Source organism: Lagopus leucura, unplaced genomic scaffold (genome assembly GCF_019238085.1).
Source record: "Lagopus leucura isolate 7727_CA_CO unplaced genomic scaffold, USGS_WTPT01 Super-Scaffold_100009, whole genome shotgun sequence".
In the NCBI taxonomy this organism is placed as follows: domain Eukaryota; kingdom Metazoa; phylum Chordata; class Aves; order Galliformes; family Phasianidae; genus Lagopus; species Lagopus leucura.
In genome coordinates, this window is record NW_024962266.1 from 13796653 (window position 1) to 13818472 (window position 21820).

Consider the following 21820-nt stretch of genomic DNA (forward strand, 5'->3'; position numbering starts at 1 on the left):
AATAATTTTCGAAGCATTTTGCAGCTCTCATTCTTCTGGCTGTTCAGAGATTAACCAGATCAAAGTTACAATGCATCAGATTAATCAAATCATTGATTTAAACAAAGGAAGTCATAGCAATCAGCAGGTACCTTGATCCTCTCCTCTCTCAGAATGGGCTGTTAGTGAATATTCAGTACATGGTGATTTTTTTTTATTTTTTTATTTTTTACAAGGACAACTGGGGGAAATACCTATAAATTTGGACTACGTGTTACTTTATTCATAGTAAATGTGGCTCAAGTTACAGAGCCAATTGCAAGCAGACCAGCAGTGGAAAACATAAGCCAAAAGGCACACATGAGGAATCCCAACAGGTGAAAACTGCTTGGTTGTACGCTGCATGCAGGACTAATCTGTGCTGCATGAACTATCCACGATCAATTATCTCACCAAAATCCATCACAGCAAAAAGTGGTAGAGGAACAAGGCCACCCCCCGTCTGAGTCCTGCAGTGAGGTTTATTTTTGGAAAGTGAAGAGGGCCCCATGAGGAGCTAAGGCAGCCCATGGGAATGGGCTGGATATCACAGGGCAGAATAGATTTTTGGAGAGTTTAGAAAGCAAGTTTGAGATAACTTTCATAGCTAGATATGGATGTGTTGGAGGAAAATGAAGTGGTTGATTTGTTACAAATTCAGCATTACTGTCTCATTTTACCACTTTCTTTCAGAGTAAGGCAAACAAGTGTGTAGATATCTGGTAGAAGTTTCAACAGAAGATAGATTTTCTCCCATGTTTAAAACTGATATTCAAGATCAGATATAATAAGAATACAGACTAGAAAAATGCAATAGTAGTGAGAATTCTAGAATATCTTACCTGTACAAGTCAAGTGTTTTGATGAGGAAGACTGAAATCTCCAAAACAAGCTGAAGGGTAGTAGAACAGAGGCAGGATTTGAAAGATGGCCCACAGGATGACTGGAAATGGAAGTGATTGTGTGCTTGCATTTAATGCACAGCAACATACAAAATCATGAAAATCACTGAAGACCAACACTTCTCAGCAACACAGTGCAGGGAATCCAATCTTCTAGTAGGATTTTTTTGAGAGAGCTGGTGAGAAGAAAGACAAGAGATCTTATCAATAAGCTGCCTCCTTCTGGGTATTAATTAGATCAACTTATACAAACTCTAATCACAGAAAAAGGTAATATTTTTCAAGTATTACAATTGCTAGGCTTCATCCTTAGCTCTTCACATTAAGAAGTAAAACCACCTATGCACTAACTGTTATAAATTGTATGATTATGCCATATAAAGGAAAATGCTCATGAAAATACTTCTTAAGCACTAGTATTTTTGTGACAAACACGTAATGAAGGCTTAGATTAGAATCTGACTTCTCTGAAAACCATGGCAGTTTATGCAAGAAAGCAAATGACATGTAACAAAAGCACCATCTTCCCTGCCTTAGTCCCACAGGAGAACTTCAATCTTTCCAGAAATGGAATGAACTGGGGATAGCAGGAATGCTTTCAGTGCTTAGTTTTGAACATGATACAATGGTGTATTGTATAGAGGCAACATTCTTGCAGAGTCAGAACATGAAAGTAGAACTGGTTGAGTCATGGAGAGGCAGAACTAAGTACCTGACCAAAGGTTTTTGGATGTTCAGTCATGCTGTGCCCTGTTTCAAAACATCCATTCACCAGGAATGCTCAGAGTAACAAAGCTGTATGCGCCCGCCTTCACAAGCATCTGATCAAAGGGCCCATCCAGTTTCCACCCACTGTGTGCAGGCAGCCAACTTCAATATTTACCACCCTTTGAACTGGTCAACCAGGAATGCAGCAGTAGAAAGGAGTGTGAACCTCCTTTACGCTGCCACTGATCTGGAACATATACTGTGTTCTGGAAAAGGGACAAGATGAAGTGAACACGCAGTGGCTGCACGAGTAGTAAAATTAATTTTAGGCCACATAGTTTGAATAGAAAATAAATAATTTAAAAAGGGACCCATTGCAACTATTTACATAAAAATTGAGTAATGTCTTGGGAAACAGTCTTTGCTATGAGCCTACCAACTGAGAATGATATTGTTTGGTTATAGAATAAGAATCTACAAAGCCATAGAAAATATTAATTTCGTTTTAAACGCTGTTGTTCTCTTAAGTGCTTTGGGTGCTTAGTGATTTTTTTTTTCCCCTTCAGGAAAAGTGTCTTTGAAGTAAGATGATAAAGAAAAAGGAGAAAGCTGACTTGCCTGAATCCCACTGTACTGTATGGTCTGTTCCGAGCACACAAGAAAATTTCAGGTGTGCTGTATTAATTACAAACACATTTTTTAAAACATGCCATCTAGTTGAGAAGAAAGTGCCTCTTCAGCACTGATAACTACCTCTGATGGAAGATTTGAGATTTCTCCATTGTATTTTGCTAACCAGCAGGACTAGTAAGAAATCTGCTAAGAAAATAAATCATCTTGGTAAAGGAAATGCTTTTTGTTTGGCAGTTGTAATTAAAGCAGGAAGTTGCACAGTAGCCTGACCGGATTACAAAGCCTACATTGACTTTGATGTGAATTTTTTTAAATTCTTGCAAAATCACAATGCCTTGATTACCAGATTGGCCATGTCAGGGGCTCTCTGGAATGAAAATTTCTTTATGTTCTATCTTGAAGTGCAGTTTAGCTCTTCAGCTTAGGAACTTGGCTAGATATTGGACAGTTATGGAAACATTTTCATCAGACCCAGTGGCCTCCAAAGGCCACTCAAGATCATCAAAATTCTTTTGCACCTGCACGTGAAGCTTTGGCTGCATATTGGTCTTAAATTGCTTTTACTATTTGAATAGCAAAGACTGTGTAAACTCTAGGTATGGCAAATGCATAAAATAAGGAGGATACTGAATATTCTGATAGAATATTGATGCATGATTTATTTATTTATCCACATAACAATTTGCTTTATGTAAGCCTTTTACTACTTAAGTCCTATCTCAAAAGCCATTGAGTCTGATCTCAAAAAGGAGAGCACTACAATCTCAGTAGGATTTGGAAATTCATTTCTACTTTATTGTCAGTATTATCCAGAAAAACTTGTTGCTGGTTTGCTGGTGCTTCTTCAACCATGTCTACTGAGATGACTTCCCCTTCCCTAATTGTCATTTACAACAAGAAAACATACTGTAAGCTTAAAATGTGCCACCATTTCCTCACTTAGACTTACGTGGGACCAGGAATAAGCTTGTCTTCCCTACACTAGATACACAAATGTATTTAGATTTGCTCCCAACATTTTGTTCTCAGGATTATTCCTATCAGTTTTTCTTTATCCGACTAAGTCTATGCTTATTTTTGCTGCCTTATTTGGTTTCTTTCTAATGTATTAACATCCTTGTTATAGCACAATGTCCAGAACTTAACAGTGCTCCAGCTGTTTCTTGCAACTGCTTGAATATGTGTTGTATCACTCTTGGTTCTGCATGCAGTTCATCCTAATTGCAGTTATCATGACACAAAATTCACATCCACTTTATAAACATGTCAAGTAATTTAACTTAAAGAAATCTTTTATCTTGGCTCTTACCTGTAGGACCATTGGAGAGATAAGGAGAATTCAGTGGCAACTAGTTGTTCATCTCTAGTGTTTTCTTGCTGTTTTCCAACATTTTTCTTTGTTTTATCCCACTCCCAGGTAATGTCTGACGTTTTAAATAAATAGCTATCTGGAGGAATAATAACAATGCTTTGTTCTAGCTTGTTATCAAATAATCTAAGCTTAGAATTGTTACTTGCAAAATTTTATTTACCGTTAACAATAGTAAAAGCACCATCAGCAGGAATATTCCTGCTCTGATTATTAAACTTACATGGTGGTTAATGATTGCAGTGCCTGCTGCAAGCATCTGATCAATGCAGTGGTGAGCAGGAGGGCTGAAAAAGCAGAAGTGATTTAGAAAGTTCACAATAGATAGTTGGCATTTTTTTTTCCATCAACTAGTGCTCTCATGAGACTACAGACAGCATGAGTGAACGTAGGAGGAAACAATACATCTGCAGACACTGGCAGACAGTATCGCTTGCCAAATTTGGCCACAGTTCCTCTAGATAAATAATTTCTCAGTGACGTGCTGGGTTGAAATTATATAAACAGCAAAAGTTACTAAGACCTGGGCCCCAGAGTACTGTGGGTTTCAAGATTTTCTGAAACCCACCATTAGTAGTCTGACATCTACAGATATTTTTCTTTAACAGCTGACACCAGGGACAGGGCAATATTACCATCACTTTGTACTGGAGATTTTGAATGTACTGAAATAATCACTCTTCAGGCACAGCACTGGTCATGACGTAACTACCAGCTTCTTTGTGAAGGCTTATATAAAAGTTATCAAAGCAGCAATCTTTTCCTGGAGTGGCTGTAACCTTTTATAGCAACAACTACATGAGCGTTTCAAGAAATGTAATTGGAAAAACACTATATTAAATTTCAGTCTCCAAAAGCATGATGGGTTTCCAAAGAGGTAACTGCTGAGAATGACTTACTTCACACAATGAATTCATGAAACTAGAGGGTACCAGGGATGGGAGGGGGGGATTCCTACTTGTGACCAGACATTTAGCTAGCTTTTAATGTAAGGCAGTAAGATTTCCTTGATAATTAAGATACTTCCGCTATGACAGCTCTATACACTGGTCTATCTGAAAAGTATTGTACATCACTGAGGAACTTATGCAGAAAAGAAAGCTGCATAATTCTTCCTGAACAGAAGTATCCCACAGGGAAACCTTACCTAACTATTTTTATAGAATCATCTCTAGACACACTTCTGAAGTTATAAAAACAAATCCTTTATTTAAAAGATGTTCTGTGAAAATCAGTTTCCATAACAGAAATCAAACGTACATGTCACTCAAGACATTCTGAAGGCAACAGTTGTTGTGTATGGACAGCAACCAATGGCATAGAAGAAATACAAGCTATGCAAAATGAGTAACTGCAGTCATCACTATTGCCTACGTAGAAAGGAACAGACGGGGAAAAGAAGTACTTTTAAAACAGTGATGCTTTTGTTTTGATGATAAAACTTCACTATCTAGCCCCTGTTCCATCAACACTCCTGAAGTAAAGCTGTTCTCTGAAAACCATCTCAACAAAATTAGTGCACTTTAGTCTCCCAGGTACTAATTGGAAGCAAAGCAGGGGTATGCAATTATGGAAAAAAATCCCTCGAGCACTTTTTCATTTCAGTCGTACTTCAATGCAAATTTCTATGTTTTGAGAGAGTGTCTTGAGCATTAATGTTATTGTGAGAAACTCTTTAGTTGTAAATCAAAGTTAATTTTCTTAGAGAACAGGTATGCACAGTAATAACACCTCAAAAGCATCTCAGGATTTGACCATTTCAATAACGTTTATGTAATATTTACATCTGCAAGCATTTTTTAAGAAGTTGCATTTGCAGTCCAATTGTGAGACAATTTCAGTAGTGCTGTGCACAGTGTAATAGCACTTCAATGAGTGTAAGGGCAACGGATTAAAACTCCTTAATTATCTCATTTTCACATAAAATGTACAAAAGCATGAACAGAGCATGTTCTCATAGTCTCATGTCTTTAAAAAAGGGATGCAGCAAAGCATCTTTTGCAGTTATTCTTGTTGCAGGGTTTAAGTCTAGTAGCTTATCAAGTAGGTCGTATGCTTCATCAGGAACCTGATCCCATCCCTTCATGTCTGTTGCCTTATTTTCTGAAGCATCATCTTCCTGACAGCTCTTTAAGTGCTGAATTTCTTTTCTGATTGTCTCAGGAACAGATTGTTTGTCTACTTCAACTGGCAAAGCTGAGTTGTCTCCAGATTTGCTGGGCACGTCACCGTGGGATCTGTTAGAGCTGCTATTTGTTCCTCTCAGCTTCTCACAGAGGGTTCGTAAGTTTTGTGCTGGAACAATGTGGGTACACAGAACTGATTTACCTAAGAGAAAAATAGTTTTTACAGTCAGCGACATTTTATTTTACGTGCTCTATGACTCAACTTTTAAGTTTGTTTCAGAGAAATTTCAAGTACTGAAGCTTAACTGACATTAGTTCAAAGCTAATTAAAAAAAAAACCAAATCAGCCATGTTTGACAGTAAGGGCCCCAGAAAGCCAGAAGTAGCTCTGCTTAGAACAGAACTGTGTTTCTACATGAAGTTATAAATTGACAAGTCGTCTCTCAGTCCACACAGCACCATTTGCCATTTCACCCTCATCTTAACAGAACTGAAAACTTAAAACCCAGTTCAGTTCATTGCTTATATTACTGATTTAAACACCTGTTTGGAGAATTAAAATTGATGCTGTCGGTTACACTTCCAGGTACCAAGTGCTTTAATGTTTGGCTTGCAGTCAAGGAAAATGGCTATTTCTATTTTTGTGCTTTTTCTTCTCCCTCCAAACAGGCCCTCTTGCATTTCCTACTGTTTTTTTTTGTTTGGTTGGTTGGTTTTTTCTGGTCCTTCTTGAAGTTGGATAAAAATGCAAGATTTACATCCTCTAAATATTAAGTCAATACAACTTAAGGCTCCATAGCAAATTTTGCAGGAATAAATATTACTTCAAGAATTCTAAGAAGTAGGAAACATTTAGTTGGCGTATTTCACCTCAAGTGGCCCTGAGTTACTGAAAGGCAGCAAAGTTAGGAAATCCACGGAATGAATTACTCCTCATAAAAAATTATAAAAGATAGACAAATAAAAGCTTTCCTAAAACTCTGTATATATGTATAAATAAGTGTTATTTTGCATGCAAGAAGTGTGACTTACCTCCAAAGTGACTCCCAAAGTTAAAAGTTTGTTTAAAAAAAAAACAAGTCACAACTAGATCATAAATCATTGTATTAAACAGCAGACCAGGCATTCATTTTCCCCTCCTCCCCATAATTAAGGTTTGCATACCAAAAGTTTTAGCAGCCTGAATGGTTTCTCGAGATCCACGAACTGTCATGATTTGTGCCAAAGCAGTTAAATCATCGCTCGCTTTGTAAAATGGATACCGTCCACTGAGCAGAGAAAGGAATACAATTCCTGCAGACCACATGTCAATTGCTGTAATGGAAAGCAAGCTTAGTAACAAATAAGCAAGCAAAACAAGTAAAGTTTCATCAAAAGCAAAATCCCAAATTCTTGAAAAAGAAATTATGACCAGAAGTGTTGTCATCAGAGAAATCAATGTTCTGAATTACCTACAGACTGTGGTCACAATGATAACACTTCAGCAAGCAGTGCAAATTGGTATACTTGTAAATAAAGTCAGATGCCTTCTTTTATAGAGAATGTTTGTCTATAGAATTTCTCACATGAGTAATTTCATTAAGTTGCTTTAAGAAATGTACTGAAACAGTATTTGAAGTTATTCTGATCAGGGAGCTGAGAGAGGAAAAAATGGCTAGTTTTGATACTTCAATAAGTTTGGTTAGATTGGAGAAAACTTTGTACAAAAGTTCATGAATACAAAACAATTCAGAATTGAATGTAAATCTTACTTTTCTGGGACTGAGGTTGCCAGTTAGATGTACTAAAAGGCTTGTCTTACTACAGACTTGCTTGCTCTCTAATATGAAACCACTTGACAAGATTGTTTAAGAACTGTAAGAGTTATTCATCACTTTCGTTGTGTTATGAAGAGTACAGGGAGTTCTCTGATGGAAAAAGCCAAAGCATGATGGAAACTTTAATACTGAAAGTTATAAGAATACCTGTCTGCTGTAATTTTTTGGCTAAGTTGCACATTTTGAGAGATGGCAAGGAAAGTGAAGGAGAGAGTCTGAAGAACTCTCAAATTCTAAAGAGAAAAATTAAGTTGGGAAACAAACCTCTACTCATCCTGCATATCTTCCAAAAATAGGCAGTAAAATATGCAGTAATTAAGTCTGACATTTTAGCTAGAAACGGCAAAGAGCTCTGAAACTTCTAAGTTGGTCGACAAACACAGGTTTCAAGTCTTTTACAAAAATCAAAATCCAAGTTATTTATGGGTACAATAATTCAGTGTGCAAGAATTCTGCATCTTATCTTCAATGAAAAAGTTTTAGCAGTACTGTATTGATGTTGGTCACACTAGCTGCTTACAGTGTTATGCATCACCCTTAGTATGTGGTTGGGAAGGACAGTCATTAAGGTGAAGACTTTTAAAGATAATTATTTAGCTCTTCCTGATATTGTCAGACAATTATATAGTGAAATTACTACTAAATCCTACAGTTCTGATAGGGTTGGCATCTTCAGCAGACTGTGGGATCTTGTGCAATGACATCAAAATCATGATTCCTCTCTGCATTTGCCTAGTGGTTAATATCTAACTAGTGAGGGATACCATCTCAAAGGGAAACAAAGGAACAAATCAAGTTAAAAAATGTAACTGGATCTGCTTAGGGCCGAGATGTAGGTCTGGGTTGTATTCTCTGTGTTTTAAACCTGGCTCACTTATTTAAGGTAGCTCTGGACAGCCATCTGGATCCAGCTGATAACTTGGTCTCGGCACAAAGACCAAAACTAGTAGCAAGATTGGCAGGAGTACAAGGAGGTGACTACAGCAGTCCCAGATGTTATTGGGTAAGATTTGTTAGCTCAAATATAGCATTATCTCATAAATATTAGCATTATTCTACCCAGTTCTAATTAAGCACTTTGTTGACCTATTACAGAAGCTTTGCAGCACTGACTCAATACCTTCAGGGCCACACCCAAGGGTTTCCAGATTTACCCATATTTTCTGTAATCCTGCCCTCCGTTACCCTAGAGAACAGAAAACTGTCTGAAAGCACACTGAAGACAACCCTGTGTCCAAAATTTCTTAAGTATGTCTTCTTTCTGCATAAATTCTGTCTAGACAGATTTAGGGATTGTCTAAACTTGTCCTGGATTTCTGGATGTCTCCTAGCTCACAAAGCTGGCTGTTACTGCACAGGCACAGTGACTCCAAGTAGGCTGCCATTCCTCTTGAAATCCCAGCCATGCCCACAGCACAGATCCTGTCTCAAACAGCATTAAGCTATCAAGGGATATGATGATCAAATGTATTGTAAGGCTAGTCTGAGTGTGTATAAGCACTTTCAAATGCTGCAAATTGACTATTTTCTTACAAAGTGCTCAGCAAAAAAGATGGCTATCAACTTATTTTAAATACAGATTTTGAGAATGTTGGTTTCTATCCTTCATTTTCATAATCAAAACCTCTGGTCACACATGACATGTTTAACTTTGTATCAGTCCTCCAATTCTCCATGTACGCAGAGTTTCTCCCAGCCTACTTGTGTCAGCTAATGCATTAACCACCCCTTTGTTCTGCCCCAATATTTACCAGATTACTGAAACGTATAGGTTTTAGCCCTGAAAAATTAAAAATCTTAGTAAGAAAAAATCATGAAATGTACAGATTATCTATTTAAAGCATTAGTAAAGAAGAAAAAAAAATCCAGTGAAAAGTACAGATTAACTAACACTTCATAAAAAACATAAAAATTGCACTCATACAATTAATTATGCCTGTGACAGCAAAATACATGTGGCAAACAGTCTAGAAAAGTCTAAAGCATATCTCTCTAAGATTTATTTAAGATTTTTCTTGAATAAATAAGCCAACGAGCCAAGAAACTTGATAAAACTTACAACTTTGTTTTCTTTTAAAACATGTGCTATTGAACTCCTGCATATGGCAGTACCCCTCAAAGGGATAAAGACATTCAAGTTTCAAACACGGGAAAATATTCCTAGTTCCTTCTTATTCTGAGTAATGAACTTTAAATTAAAATTGGGAAATGGTTGATAAATGTTAAAGGGATAATAAAACGAATTTCATGTGTAAACAGCCTCCTATACAAAAGATGATGTCAGTGCATAAATGATAGGTTTGAAAAAAAGAAAGACATGTAGTACCTGTTGTCTGAGTGGGGCACTTTGTCAGTACTTCTGGTGCTCTGAATCCAGGTGTTCCTGCTCTGGGAGCAACTTGTTGACACCTTGTTGTAAGAGACAAATACGTTTAGAATATATGCATTCAGAAATAGATAAGTTCTAATTATAATGATGTTTAATATTTTTAGAATATACTTTTGTCAGATGTGCAAATCTGCATTATTCAGTTTTTGCAGTTATTCTTGTTGCAGGGTTTAAGTCTAGTAGTAGGTCGTATGCTTCATCAGGAACCTGATCCCATCCTTTCATGTCTGTTGCCTTATTTTCTGAAGCATCATCTTCCTGACAGCTCTTTAAGTGCTGAATTTCTTTTCTGAGTGTCTCAGGAACACATTGTTTGTCTACTTCAACTGGCAAAGCTGTCATCTCCAGACTTGCTGGGCACGTCATCTTGGGATCTGTTACAGCTTCTATTAATTCTAATTATAATGATGTTTAATATTTTCAGAATATACTTTTGTGAGATGTGTAAATGTCTCATTCAGTTTTTATGTCTGAAGCATCTTATAATCATCTAGTGTATAATTATTAGCTCATATGAAATAACCTTATTATAATTACCAATTATATTATTGGTCTTGTTATAATACATAGAAAGAATACTTACTGCATACTTCAGTCACAATATTTTCAGTTTCATTCAGTGACAACACGTGTTTTCAAAGGAACTTTCAAGTTAAGACTAATTAACTAATGGCACAAAATGCATTGGTTTCTTGGGTGTGGATGTTATGGCTTTCTATTTATCCAGAGCAAACTAAGGCTCACTATTTCTGAGTGTTGACAAGAATTTACTTCTTGTTAGATTAACTAAAAGTTGTGAGATCATTATTAAAAGTCTTTCTTGAAAAGAAGGTCCAAAGTGCCTTCCTTCTACAGGCCAGCTTTTTTGTGAGTCTAGCAAATTCCTCATGTTTAATTTCAGAACTGACTTTGATACCATTGTATTTTGACAGTCAGGGGAGAGGTACCACACAGTTTCATGACTACCAAGCAGATTTCTCTGCATAAATTTCTGTCCCCTAAATGAACTACAGAGGAATTGATCTGAACTGTGCTATTTAGATTCTCTGGCCTGTTCACTATTAAAATATTTCAAATTAAGTAATACAGCACTGTCATCTTTCCTTTTTATTCTATGTTTCATGATTTCCAGAATGCAAACAGCCTGATGAATGTATTTAACCTTAAGTTCTCAGAAAGCAAGAGTCCAATCACTGAATTTCAATGCAGTTGGCGTAATTTAGGCCTATTAGATAACTGTTCAATGACAGACTGTTGTCTAAGTGTTGCAACTCAGGTTATTTTCTACAACACATGTAGGCAGATAATTAAATACAACAGCAACAGAAAATCATTAACAGGGAATCTCTTACTGCAGACAGCAGTGAACTAATTACTCCACAAATTCCACGAACTGTTCTTTTTGAAGAGCACACCTAGTGTCGTAAGGGCTGCACAAATGCTGTCTTTCATCTACTAAAACAGCTCTCCAGTAAATTCAAGCTTTTTGACCTTGTTTGACAGCATAGTAAGTAATTTTACAGCATTGTTGAAGCAAATTACCTTGAAAGGCAAACACTGCAAACTCTGTCCGTTGCGTAACAGTCACAGATCAGGTTTGATGGACAACCACTGGCAGCTTTCCTGCTCACTGCTTTGGTAGAAATAATCTTCTTCTTTGTTACTAACTTTCTAGATGAAACATCTATCATCTTAGATTGTTTAATGAGCTGCAAAACAGATATTTTTTTTAGAAGGTGAACTATTTAAGAAGCTTCCCTTTATACATAGATACCTGTCTCAAAACTACTGAAAAGACTCTCATCAGCAAGGAGCTCCAATTCTGAAACAGGAGATAGCAAATCTTTCTACCAAATCATAATATCTATAAATGTACTTCATTTTTCAGTGGCTACAAAAATTAATATCCAGTAGATATTTTGAAACTTCAAAGCTTTTTTTTTTTAAGTTAGCATAATTTTTCAAGTATTCTTTTGATTCAACATTTGTAAAAAAAACGTGTACAAAATAGTTAATGCCACAACCAAAGTAGTACTAGTTTTAATTCTACAGTAAGATGATCATTGCTAGACAAGCCTTCTAATTTACTTGGGGTTTTTCTCCATATCAAATTAATTCTTAACAACAAAATGAAAACATTTATTACATACTTGTTTTCTCTACAACTTCAGTTGCAAAATAACAAGCTAAAGCTTCACGAACTAAGGATATCTTGGGGGAAAGGTACATGTGTAGGAAAGATACCAACTAGCATACAGAGAAGATGAGTTGGGGAGACATACAAATAACACCTCTTCAGGAGTTTCAAAAGGGACTGAAACAAGTGAAAAACTCTTCAAGCCTTTCAGTGAGGTCACACTTAATAATCTGTATTCTTAATTGTCAGCTGAGAACTTTAGTTTCACAGGGTTCTGCCCAATCTTATAGAACTAGTTCTATAATTTCTCTAAGACGTAACAAATTGCTCTTACTGATGAGTCATGTTTCTTACTTTTGTATTTGAGTTCTCCTGGTATGTGGAACAATAGATGTTGAAATTCCTCTCTCCAAAGACAGAGCGTTGGGCAGAATGGTGCACAGAATCCTCCTGCAACATCAACAAAGAATACAGTAAGGATCTTATCCAGTGCTCAGCTGGATACTGGGAGTTCAAGAACTGTGTTCAGTGACATAAAACTGAAACACCTACGCGGTAAGTCATTTTCAGGCATCAGTTCACTGTGAAGAAAACATCATCTAGACAGAACAACAAACGTGCTCACAGAGTTAATCACAACTCATGTGCCCCAAGCTGATTTGAAATGCCATCTGTTTTGCATTTGTTATATATATACAAGTAAGCATACACAAATAATTACTGGTTTGGGGAGGAGTTTAACAGCATGTGGGCTTAAAAAAAAAAGATCTAGGGTTGTCTAGAGTAACTCATGCTAGAGTTTCAATGCTGAATTATATCTAACAGATACTGGATGACGCCAACAGTGTTACATAAAACTAGCCGCTCCAATGTGAAAATTGGTTCAGTGCATCAAATCTGCAAGATCAGCACAGCTTTTGTTCAGGTATTACATCTCCCCCTGTTGGATAAAAAAATACATTAAACATGCAAAAATATTAATGAAAGCAACTGATAACCTTTCCTCCTCTTCCTTGTTTAATCTGTGTTTTTGAGTGTGAGCTGGAGAGTGAGCTTTTGTCAGATGCTCTTGACGCTAACTGTTGAGCAATCTGTTTAGGTGCTGTGACAGCGACAGAATCCCCATTTCCCAAAGCTATGCTGTGATTGTTTTGTGAGTAACTTCCCTGCTGGCCTTCAGAACGGGCAGTTTTGAGAAGTTCAATTTTTGTATCAGGAGTTCCTTGTGCCAAGCCAAAATCTACCAAGGCATACCTAAAAGAAACAAAGTTAGAATCAAGAGTCAAAAAGTATCAACCAGTTTTATCAACTACTTATTACTTGTTTATTCACATTTTACTACTCATGTTGCTTATGTGCTGCCGCCAGCAACTCTGTTCTTTTTTTCCTTGTGCTGTTTGTCTCATCTGTCTGGCTCTGTTTGTCCCTTCACTTTTACACCACACCTATTTCTCTTACTTTGCTGTTTCTTGTAAGCTTTTCAAGTGTACTTTCACCGCTGACATTTTGAAAATTATACCCAGTAATCTCTTTTTTGGGTTCTCATTCTGCAGTTCCAAATTACCTCAAAAAGCAGCCAAGTGAACTGACCTGTCATGGACAGAGGCACAATGCAGCAGTGAAGACAGCTGGAATAATAACAATGCTAAGAGTTTGCCAAACCTCAAGCAATGCCACTGTAAATCACTTATCTTTAATCAGATTGTTTCTCCACCAGACCTTCACTAATTGCACCCTTCTCACTAGTCACCACAGGATCGCTAGCAATGAAACATTACTCAATCCATTCCAAAAAAAAAGCAGTATGTGACTTCTTAGTCTTCAGATACCAAATACATTAGTTATGAAAATTCATGAGTAGAAAGTTACAAATACCAGCCTATGCTTAACAAGTACCTATTAGCTTTTTTCCAGACTGTTACTGATTTTATTCTCATTTTTATTAAAAAATGTTGTATCTATACTCAACAGTAAATTTTCACTTTTTCAGGTACTTGACACTCTGTAAGGCAGACATTAAATTAAATGCTAAAAAAAATCTTTCCATTCTCAAATCCCTAAACACAGAAATAAAAGTTTTACGAATAAGAAGCCTTTTTTAGCTTTATTAGTTAAGCACATGTTAGGCAGCTGGAAGGAAGAAAACCAAAAGCCTCATTTAATCTGTTCTGCCAAGACACACGTCCCCAGACGAGATCACACTATGGACATCTGGACAGACTTACTGCTTCAGCCTCCTGTTGTAGAGGAAGTTACTGGGTTTGACGTCACGATGAACAATACCAAAGTGATGAATGCGCCTCAGTGCTTTAAACAGATTAAACATGTATTCTTTCGCTTCTTCAAAGGAAAGAGAATTCAGAATGTCCTGAAAGATTATTTGGATACTATTATTATGCAACTACGTTCAATTAAGAAGTTCTATTACACATAAGAAGTCTGGGACTCACCAAGAAGGATTCATGTTCCAGATAAGGCATAACAATAACCACGTGATCATTCTTCCTAAAGCAATATTTAACTCCCATAACATTGTCTTGTCCCCTAAAAAAGAGAAGTAACGTCATTGAACAAAGACCAGAAGATGAATTTTGATTTTCCTTTATTTCCTGTAAACTTCAGTCTGGCTTTCTTGTAATATCTGATTTATACTTTGGCAACAGTCTTATTAGCAGTAATTATGTTGTACTTGTGTTCCATTTGAATTCTGCAGTTTGAGATGAGGGCTCTACAGATCAGGGGGCCACAGTTTGTAGTTACCACTGCATTTAGATGTAGGAGTTCACAATGCTGGCTACTCTAAAAACACTGGCTACTCTAAAAATGTGCAATTGAGCACATTGGTGACTAGAATTCATTTCTAAAACTTTAATTTCTTAAGAGATTATTTTTTCCAAGCAGCTGTTCCCACATACATACAAATTATGGAACTTCTCAGATGGAAAATGTAGTATGGTCTGCAAACTGAGACCAGCAAAAAAGGACATTCCTTACAGATAAGAATCCATTTCTTATTTGCTCCTGCTATAAGTCTCAAACATTTCTGAGATTAAAAAGAATAAAAATGCAAGTGAAGCGCCTAAACTTTACATACATAAATGCAGAGCAGCAAGACAATATTCAGCATTTTAATCATGACAATCATAATTTTTTTTAAGTACCCTGCTACTGTAAGGCACTGAAGTTCAGCAGCAATTCGCAGAGGGTGACTGGTTGGAATCAAGTGCTTCAGAGCCATTTTTTCTTCACATCCTGTTTGTAGTTGCGCTGTGGCCAAGTAAACAGAACTAAAAGTACCTGTAAAAAAGGGAGAAAAGCAACTTTAATTAAGTCAATTCAGATTTTTACAGAAATGATCTAAATGTTCACAGTCTTACAGCACATCTGACACTACGTCAAAAGCAGATTTTAGAAGAGAGAATAGGCAGTTTCTTTTTTCTATTACTGAATTCAGTGAACTTGTATACAATTTTTTTAATGTCAGTAAAAATGCAAATGTTACACTGTCTAACTTGCCGGGGACATAGAGCTCTTTGAATGTAGATTTTCCTGTCTTTGATTTGCTTTCTTGTTTAGGTAGCTCTCTTTCATCTGACATCCAACTCTTCTTTCTCTGCAATGTAAGTCAGCTATCTAATGCTAATCTGGCTAGCACTGCTTTTGCTACTCAAGGAACTTCTGACATCATTACATTTTCCTTAATTCTGTTATCTTATTTATAAAGTAAGGCTTCTTTCCTACCTTATAAAGGTATAGCTTTACTATTTGTTGGCCTCCAGCATTACCACATAGACAGAACATTATAGACTCCTTTGAGAAAGAGAGCATTCACACTGTACAATAATATTACAGCTTTAAGTTTTATTATTACAGTTTTATCTGTTACAGTTTTAAGGATATCCTAAAATATCTCTGGGAAGGTTAATTTATCCTAATGATCTGAGACACCTGAACATACAAGTCAGAGCATTCTTCCCTATGAACACGCAGTTCAAATTTACTTTTGATTATATTTTAACTACCGTGTTTGTGTCACATTAAATTTAACAGTCTGTAATCATATACATACATCAAAATGCCAGGAAAACTTCTAAATACTTCTTGCAGTCGTAAAAAAACCTAGTGTCCCATAAATCAAATAGAATTGCTCATAGCAACATGGGTTACTAAGTTGACCTAAGACCTTCTTTTTGGTGGTGAGAACTGCTAAAACAAAACAGACTCCTGAATGGAATCCTAAGTTGAAGCTTGTCTTGTCTTTATGCCACAGAACTGCTAGTGGTATTTTTGGCTTTCAAGAGCATTGTTTGCTCCCAGGAGAGAAATTGGAGTACTATTCATAACTGGAGATTTAGCTTGACTATCTTATTTATGACAGAGAGAACTGTACGTTTTCTAGAAATTTTGGATCACTGTGCAGAATGGCGCTTTTTACTTTCTTTGACAGACAAACTTTAAGCCCCCTGGTTTGCCATCGCTGTTATTCCATTGCAAAACAGCTACAAAGCTGCCCTGCTTCTCATACACATCTTTGCTGGAGTGTCATTCCTGAGTAAAGTTTCAAAAAGTGCTGAAGTCCCAGACTCAGAAGGCACTAGGAATCTACTTGCAGTCGTACCTACCTTCTAATAGAGTATCTACAATAGTATCCACTGAAGGTCAGGAGTACCTAAGTGTTCCAAAATTTGATCCTGTATATCCTAAAAACAAAACCCAGCAACAACAACAAAGAAACTAAAGCAGCTATAATATTCTAGCCTCCTCCTCCACTTCTGCCCTCAGTTTCAGCAGAAACAAACCTAGTAATTAAATATGTCAAAACATAAATGCACATAAATAGATTTTCCATGTAAAAAAAAGAACGGAGTACTGTATACACCTAAAAGTAAATCAAAAGGCATCTGGCTTAAATAGCTTGTATTGGCATCTTAGATTTATATCTGCTAAGTTATACATTTCAAAAGAGAAGTAAGTTTAAGTATGCTACAATAAAACATTTACCTTCTCCAATTTTTTCCTTAATTTTGAACACATTTACAAGCTGTGGCACTGCTTCATAAAGTTTTTCGATATCTTTTTTTATTCCTGCTGTGGAAAGAATGGGGAAATTCAGTTGAGAATTTTATTGCTCGATTCAGTATCTGGTCTGTAGTTCAGATCATAAATCATACATCAATTTCTGGTACTGCAACTTGACACACTGAAGGAAAAACAGACGAGGGGTACCTATCCTTGCTGGCATTACTGTCTGCCTAATTGATCATCTTCTTCACATTCCCTTCCATGCTGCAGCATTTCAAAAAATTTTACCTACCTGCCACCTAGAAATTCCTGAGGGAGGAAAAGCTGTTTTTGTAAAACTTCACATGATTAATGCTCACTGATTAATGTTCCCTAAGACATGCAATGTCAACGCCACAAAAGACAAAACTATAATAGTTGTTTATGTAAGCAAAGGAGCACATCCATGAGATGCAAACCAAGAATCAAAAATGTAGGAAAATTATTATTATTTAAGATCACCAATATAATCTCTTAAACTGTTATAATAGTAAATGCCAAAAAGCATATTTGCTTTGCATTTAAATTATTGTACTTTGTGCTGCAATCACTAGATGGCAGGACAAGGATGTTGTACTGCATTCCTCCCAAAACTTAGCTTTCCATTCAGTTCCTGAATGCTTCTATTTTAATTGTTCTCTATTTCTCTTGAAGCTGCGTATGAAGCAGGGTTAAAGAACATTTGATTATGCAGAAGTGTGAAAAAAATGCTATTTGGAAACTACATCAAATGGAAAAAAACCCAAAAGTTTATTATTTTCATCCTAAAAATGAATAATAAATTCAATTTAATAAAAATATAAATTCTTTCGCATTGGTAAAACATGGGTCTTACTGCTCAAGATAGGAACATTATTAGTTCTGTAATATCCTAGACAGACCTTCATGCCTAGAGGCTGTGTGCCATAGGACAGGCATAACAAATGGTTCAAAATGCTGATATGCATCTTAACAGCTCTGTCAGAATTGCCTTGTTTAGAACTAGATTGCTATGCAACCTGCTCTAAATAAAGCAACCTACAGTTTTGTTCCAGCACTCATATCTGAGTTTGGCTTCTGAAAAGAGGAGCTTAAGCTTCAATTCTTACTGATTACACTGAATTTGCACTGGAAATACTCCAGTAAAATTGTTTGGTTGAAAAAAAGGACTTAACCTTGACAAAATGCAAATGACTCCAATAAAGACTTGAAGCCCACATCTTTTAAGTCTTCAGAAACTAGCAGATCAGACTTAAAGCTGACTTTAACTTGTCACCAGGCCAATGGCCCTATGGTAGATAGCAGCAGTAATGAAAAGCTCTTGCAACTGCTGCAGTACAATCTGCCAGCTACTTGGTTTTGTGCAACCGAGTTGAAGGAGTTGAATGTTATCAGAGCTCTAATAGCTGAGTGATCCTACACCAGAGGAGTACATATCTTAGGCACTGAGAAAATTTAGCAACTCAACATAGCTTCGCATGTGAAAGACCCCCAAAGCAAACAAACATTGACTGTCCTTGTTGATAGCTGCACACACATCATCCATTCTCTTCCAGGAGTCTGAATCCCCAGCTGGGCATAGTGCTCGCTCCATTGTTGGCACAACACAATTTAAAAATGCAGCCATTCTTTGCAATGTTTTCTGTTAGATTTTAAAGCAATTTATTTACTTCCCAGAATTAAAAGCATTTGCAAAGTGAGACATCAAATGTTATTCAGCATTGCTCTAATTATGGACACGGATGTGCAGCAAAATGACAGAGGACTATTTCTAGGAAAATCAGTAGCCATTATATATAAACTGTCTGACCACCAGCAATTACTGAGCAAGGATGGTGCCTGTGTACAGAACACCCAGATTTAAGTCATAAACAAACAAAATAAAAACAGCAACAAAACCACTATCAGTGCACGTGTCTGTAGTTTAGCTTCTCTTGCATGAGCAAGAACAGTGTGTTTGTGCACACCGACACATCTACAGATATTTAAGGCCAAGGCTGGTGATTTTATTTTAAAAGACAAATATTACTGTTGAGACACTGTCTGGTAAGGGAATTTTATTCTCAAGAAGTCCCTTTTGGAATTATATTATCCCTTAAAATAATATATTCTGTAATAAATAAATGGGATAAAGGAATTGTGACAAACTACTGCTGATGAACTGTAGCCACGTGGAAAGCAAGAATATGCTTGATGTCAACAGCAATTTCAAATGTTCTCATTTCATTAATTCTTTATACAATATGACAGTTGATATTAAAACTTCCTGAAGTGATGAAGAAGCACATCAACACCAAAACGTATTGTTAGCAGTCCCTGTTTAAGCACGTACCTGAAAGCTTACTGTTCGGCGCAAGCTTTCTGCTTGTGTCTTCAGCCTGATGAGGGTGCTGCTCATCACAGTGAGACTTGGACTCTGTCTCCATCACAAAACTAAAGAAAAAAAATCCAAGACCCTGAAAACCACTTCTGGACACTTGAGGGAGCAAACTTATGTGATAATACACTCAGTGCCCTGCACTCAGAGTGTGAGGAATTCCTCTGCGCTGCCTAAAATTGCAAGGCACATACAATCCCAGAAAAAATCAAACCAGTAAACCCACTTGATCTCCAGTAAAAGGTAAGAAAGGGGAAGAGAAGGAAGAAAGCAGGATAAGCTTAGAGACAAATGATTTTCTTCTATGTAGAGTGTTTGCTCATTCATGTTAAAGCTATGTATTTTTTCTGAAATTTGCTTTGAAAAGTGGGGAACTGGTCCACAAGAAATTAGCTGCAAGACAGAAAACCTGAAAACCTGAAATCTCAATATGTGAGATATCCCCCTCTTCTAGAGAACATAACCCAAAAGCATGATTATTTGTTCTAATCTCTCATATAAATAATAGAGCGTATTTATTTTGAAATGATTCTTCCCAAATCTTGCAAGAAAAGGTGTAAATTATTGTACTAATGTACAATTTAAAAAAAAAAGATAATCCTATTTCATGAAGAAAAGAGATGCAGAGCACCAGTGAAGGACAAACAGCGACAAAGGAGCTCAACACCACTGCCTCTCACAGTAGCACCATTTTTTCTCGAGGATCTTCCTTGCTTGTACCTTTGCCAAGCCCACAAAGTTCTGCCTGAACTATCCTACAAGAGGGGAACGTATTCTGAAAAACATCAGATGAAAGATTCATCGATTTCAGCAAGCTAGAAATACATTTTGTCCCCTGAGAATCCTGGCTACCTTTATTCTGTCATTTTCAGGCAGCAGAATGGGGACAGGCGACAGCCTCTTTCTGTGAGGGAACTCTGCTGGAGAATGCAACTTGGAGACTCATGGAGCGAGGCAGCACTCTGCAGCCTTTCACAGGTAGGCACTGCCCTGCTAGTGCTGAGCAGGCAGACGAGCCTGTTCCAAACCTGCAATGGCATGGCCTCATTAGCAGAGCAAGAAGTGCCCTGAACATGGCCTCGTTAGCAGAGCAAGGACAGCCCATCAGCGCATGGCAGAGCTTGCTGTAACCAGCATGCTGAAATGGAGTCCCAGCTCCAGCTTCTGCCAGCGCAAGGCTGACACGTTCAGGAAGCTGGAAGCAAAACTGCTCAGCCTGCAGGACCTCGGGAACACGGGCAGGGCAGAGGGGGCTCAGTAACACAGGGTGCCCCTTCCATTGCTTTGTGTTAAACAGGTGCTGATGGCTGCAGAACAGAATGCCGGGAATACCTGAATATATTTTAAAACAGTTTACAAACTTGGAAGTGGGCCTCGCGGTTGTAAAATGGAACCTGATGGAGTTTCAAGTCAGGCATCCAGTTTTTACGTTACAAAACATTCAAAAGGGATCATCTGAGAGAAAAAAAGAGGAAGATGGAGATGATGCAAAGTTTCAGCTCAATTCACCCTCACGTGTTCCAGCTTCCATCACAGAAAAAAAGTTCTGCACGGCCTGGAAATGAGCGAGGTGCAGGTGGTGGCGGCCATACGGCTCACACAGCTCCAGGGCCTCTCGGGTCAGGTCCCGAGCGCTTAGCGGCCGTCCTCGGCTGCAGCATCGCCAACTGCCACAGAGCCACCGGGAGCACCGCGACTCGAGCAGCACCAACAGCGCACGCAGGACTCGAGCTAGAGAAGGCCGGTACTCGCAGACAAAGGGCGCACACGCGGAACGTGTCACGGCGGGTTAGCATTATGCGCAGCCCTCGCAGCGAGGCTCCCGGTCAGACACGCCATGCCGCGGGCACCAATAGCGGCGGGCCGGAGCTTCGAGGCACGCGCCGTGCGGGAAACGGGGCCGGACCCCGCGGGCTGCTCCCCCGTCGGGCACGGAGAAGCGGGGCCGCCGGCCCACGTCCCGCAGCCCTCCCGCCCCGCCCTGCCGGGATCACACGCGGGCATCGGCCCGGCGCGGCGGGGCCTCCCCAGGACGGGCTGCAGGAGAAGCGCCGAGGGACCGCAGCGGAGGCGGGGGACGAGCGAGCCGCGTCGATGCCTAACAGAAGGCCGCGCGGGACCGGCCGCAGTGCAGCGAGGAGCGGGGGCGCGAGGGGGCTCGGGGACGCGCGCGGGACTCACTCACGCGGCCGCCGCGACGCGCCGAAGTTTTGCCCGCTGCCGCCTTTTGCCGACCGCCCCTCCGCGACCAATCCCGGCCCTCGGCGGAAGCCGCGGCCGCGGCCAATGGGACGGCGGGCCGCG

At 38.4% G+C, this 21820-nt stretch overlaps 1 protein-coding gene and 1 long non-coding RNA gene across 2 annotated transcripts in view; one reads left to right on the plus strand and one right to left on the minus strand.

Moving 5' to 3' along the window:
- LOC122181324 overlaps window positions 1-13918 on the plus strand; it is a 49902-nt gene extending 35984 nt beyond the window's left edge. Inside the window, exons 2-6 of the long non-coding RNA XR_006179397.1 lie at window positions 5794-5909; window positions 8461-8576; window positions 12467-12654; window positions 12925-13024; window positions 13653-13918. This is a non-coding gene — a long non-coding RNA (uncharacterized LOC122181324). The remainder of the gene's footprint in view (window positions 1-5793; window positions 5910-8460; window positions 8577-12466; window positions 12655-12924; window positions 13025-13652) is intronic.
- On the minus strand, window positions 4859-21725 carry CDC7 (cell division cycle 7). The gene is made up of 12 exons (XM_042873752.1): window positions 21702-21725; window positions 19472-19572; window positions 17101-17187; window positions 15261-15396; window positions 14550-14643; window positions 14325-14467; window positions 13098-13353; window positions 12454-12549; window positions 11505-11671; window positions 9900-9982; window positions 6921-7070; window positions 4859-5958 (listed from the first exon to the last, which is right to left on the minus strand). Exons 2-12 carry the CDS (start codon window positions 19563-19565, stop codon window positions 5585-5587), a joined length of 1680 nt encoding a protein of 559 aa, XP_042729686.1. The 5' UTR covers window positions 19566-19572; window positions 21702-21725; the 3' UTR covers window positions 4859-5584.
- Between the last annotated feature and the right edge of the window lie 95 nt (window positions 21726-21820).

Coding starts and splice junctions, on each gene's coding strand:
- CDC7 (XM_042873752.1), bottom strand. CDS start 19,565: ATGGAGACAGAGTCCAAGTCTCACTGTGATGAGCAGCACCCTCATCAG. Junction 13,354..14,324: donor TACAACAGGAGGCTGAAGCA/GTAAGTCTGTCC, acceptor TGTTTCTTTTAG/GTATGCCTTGGTAGATTTTG. Junction 7,071..9,899: donor GTGCCCCACTCAGACAACAG/GTACTACATGTC, acceptor TTTCCATTACAG/CAATTGACATGTGGTCTGCA.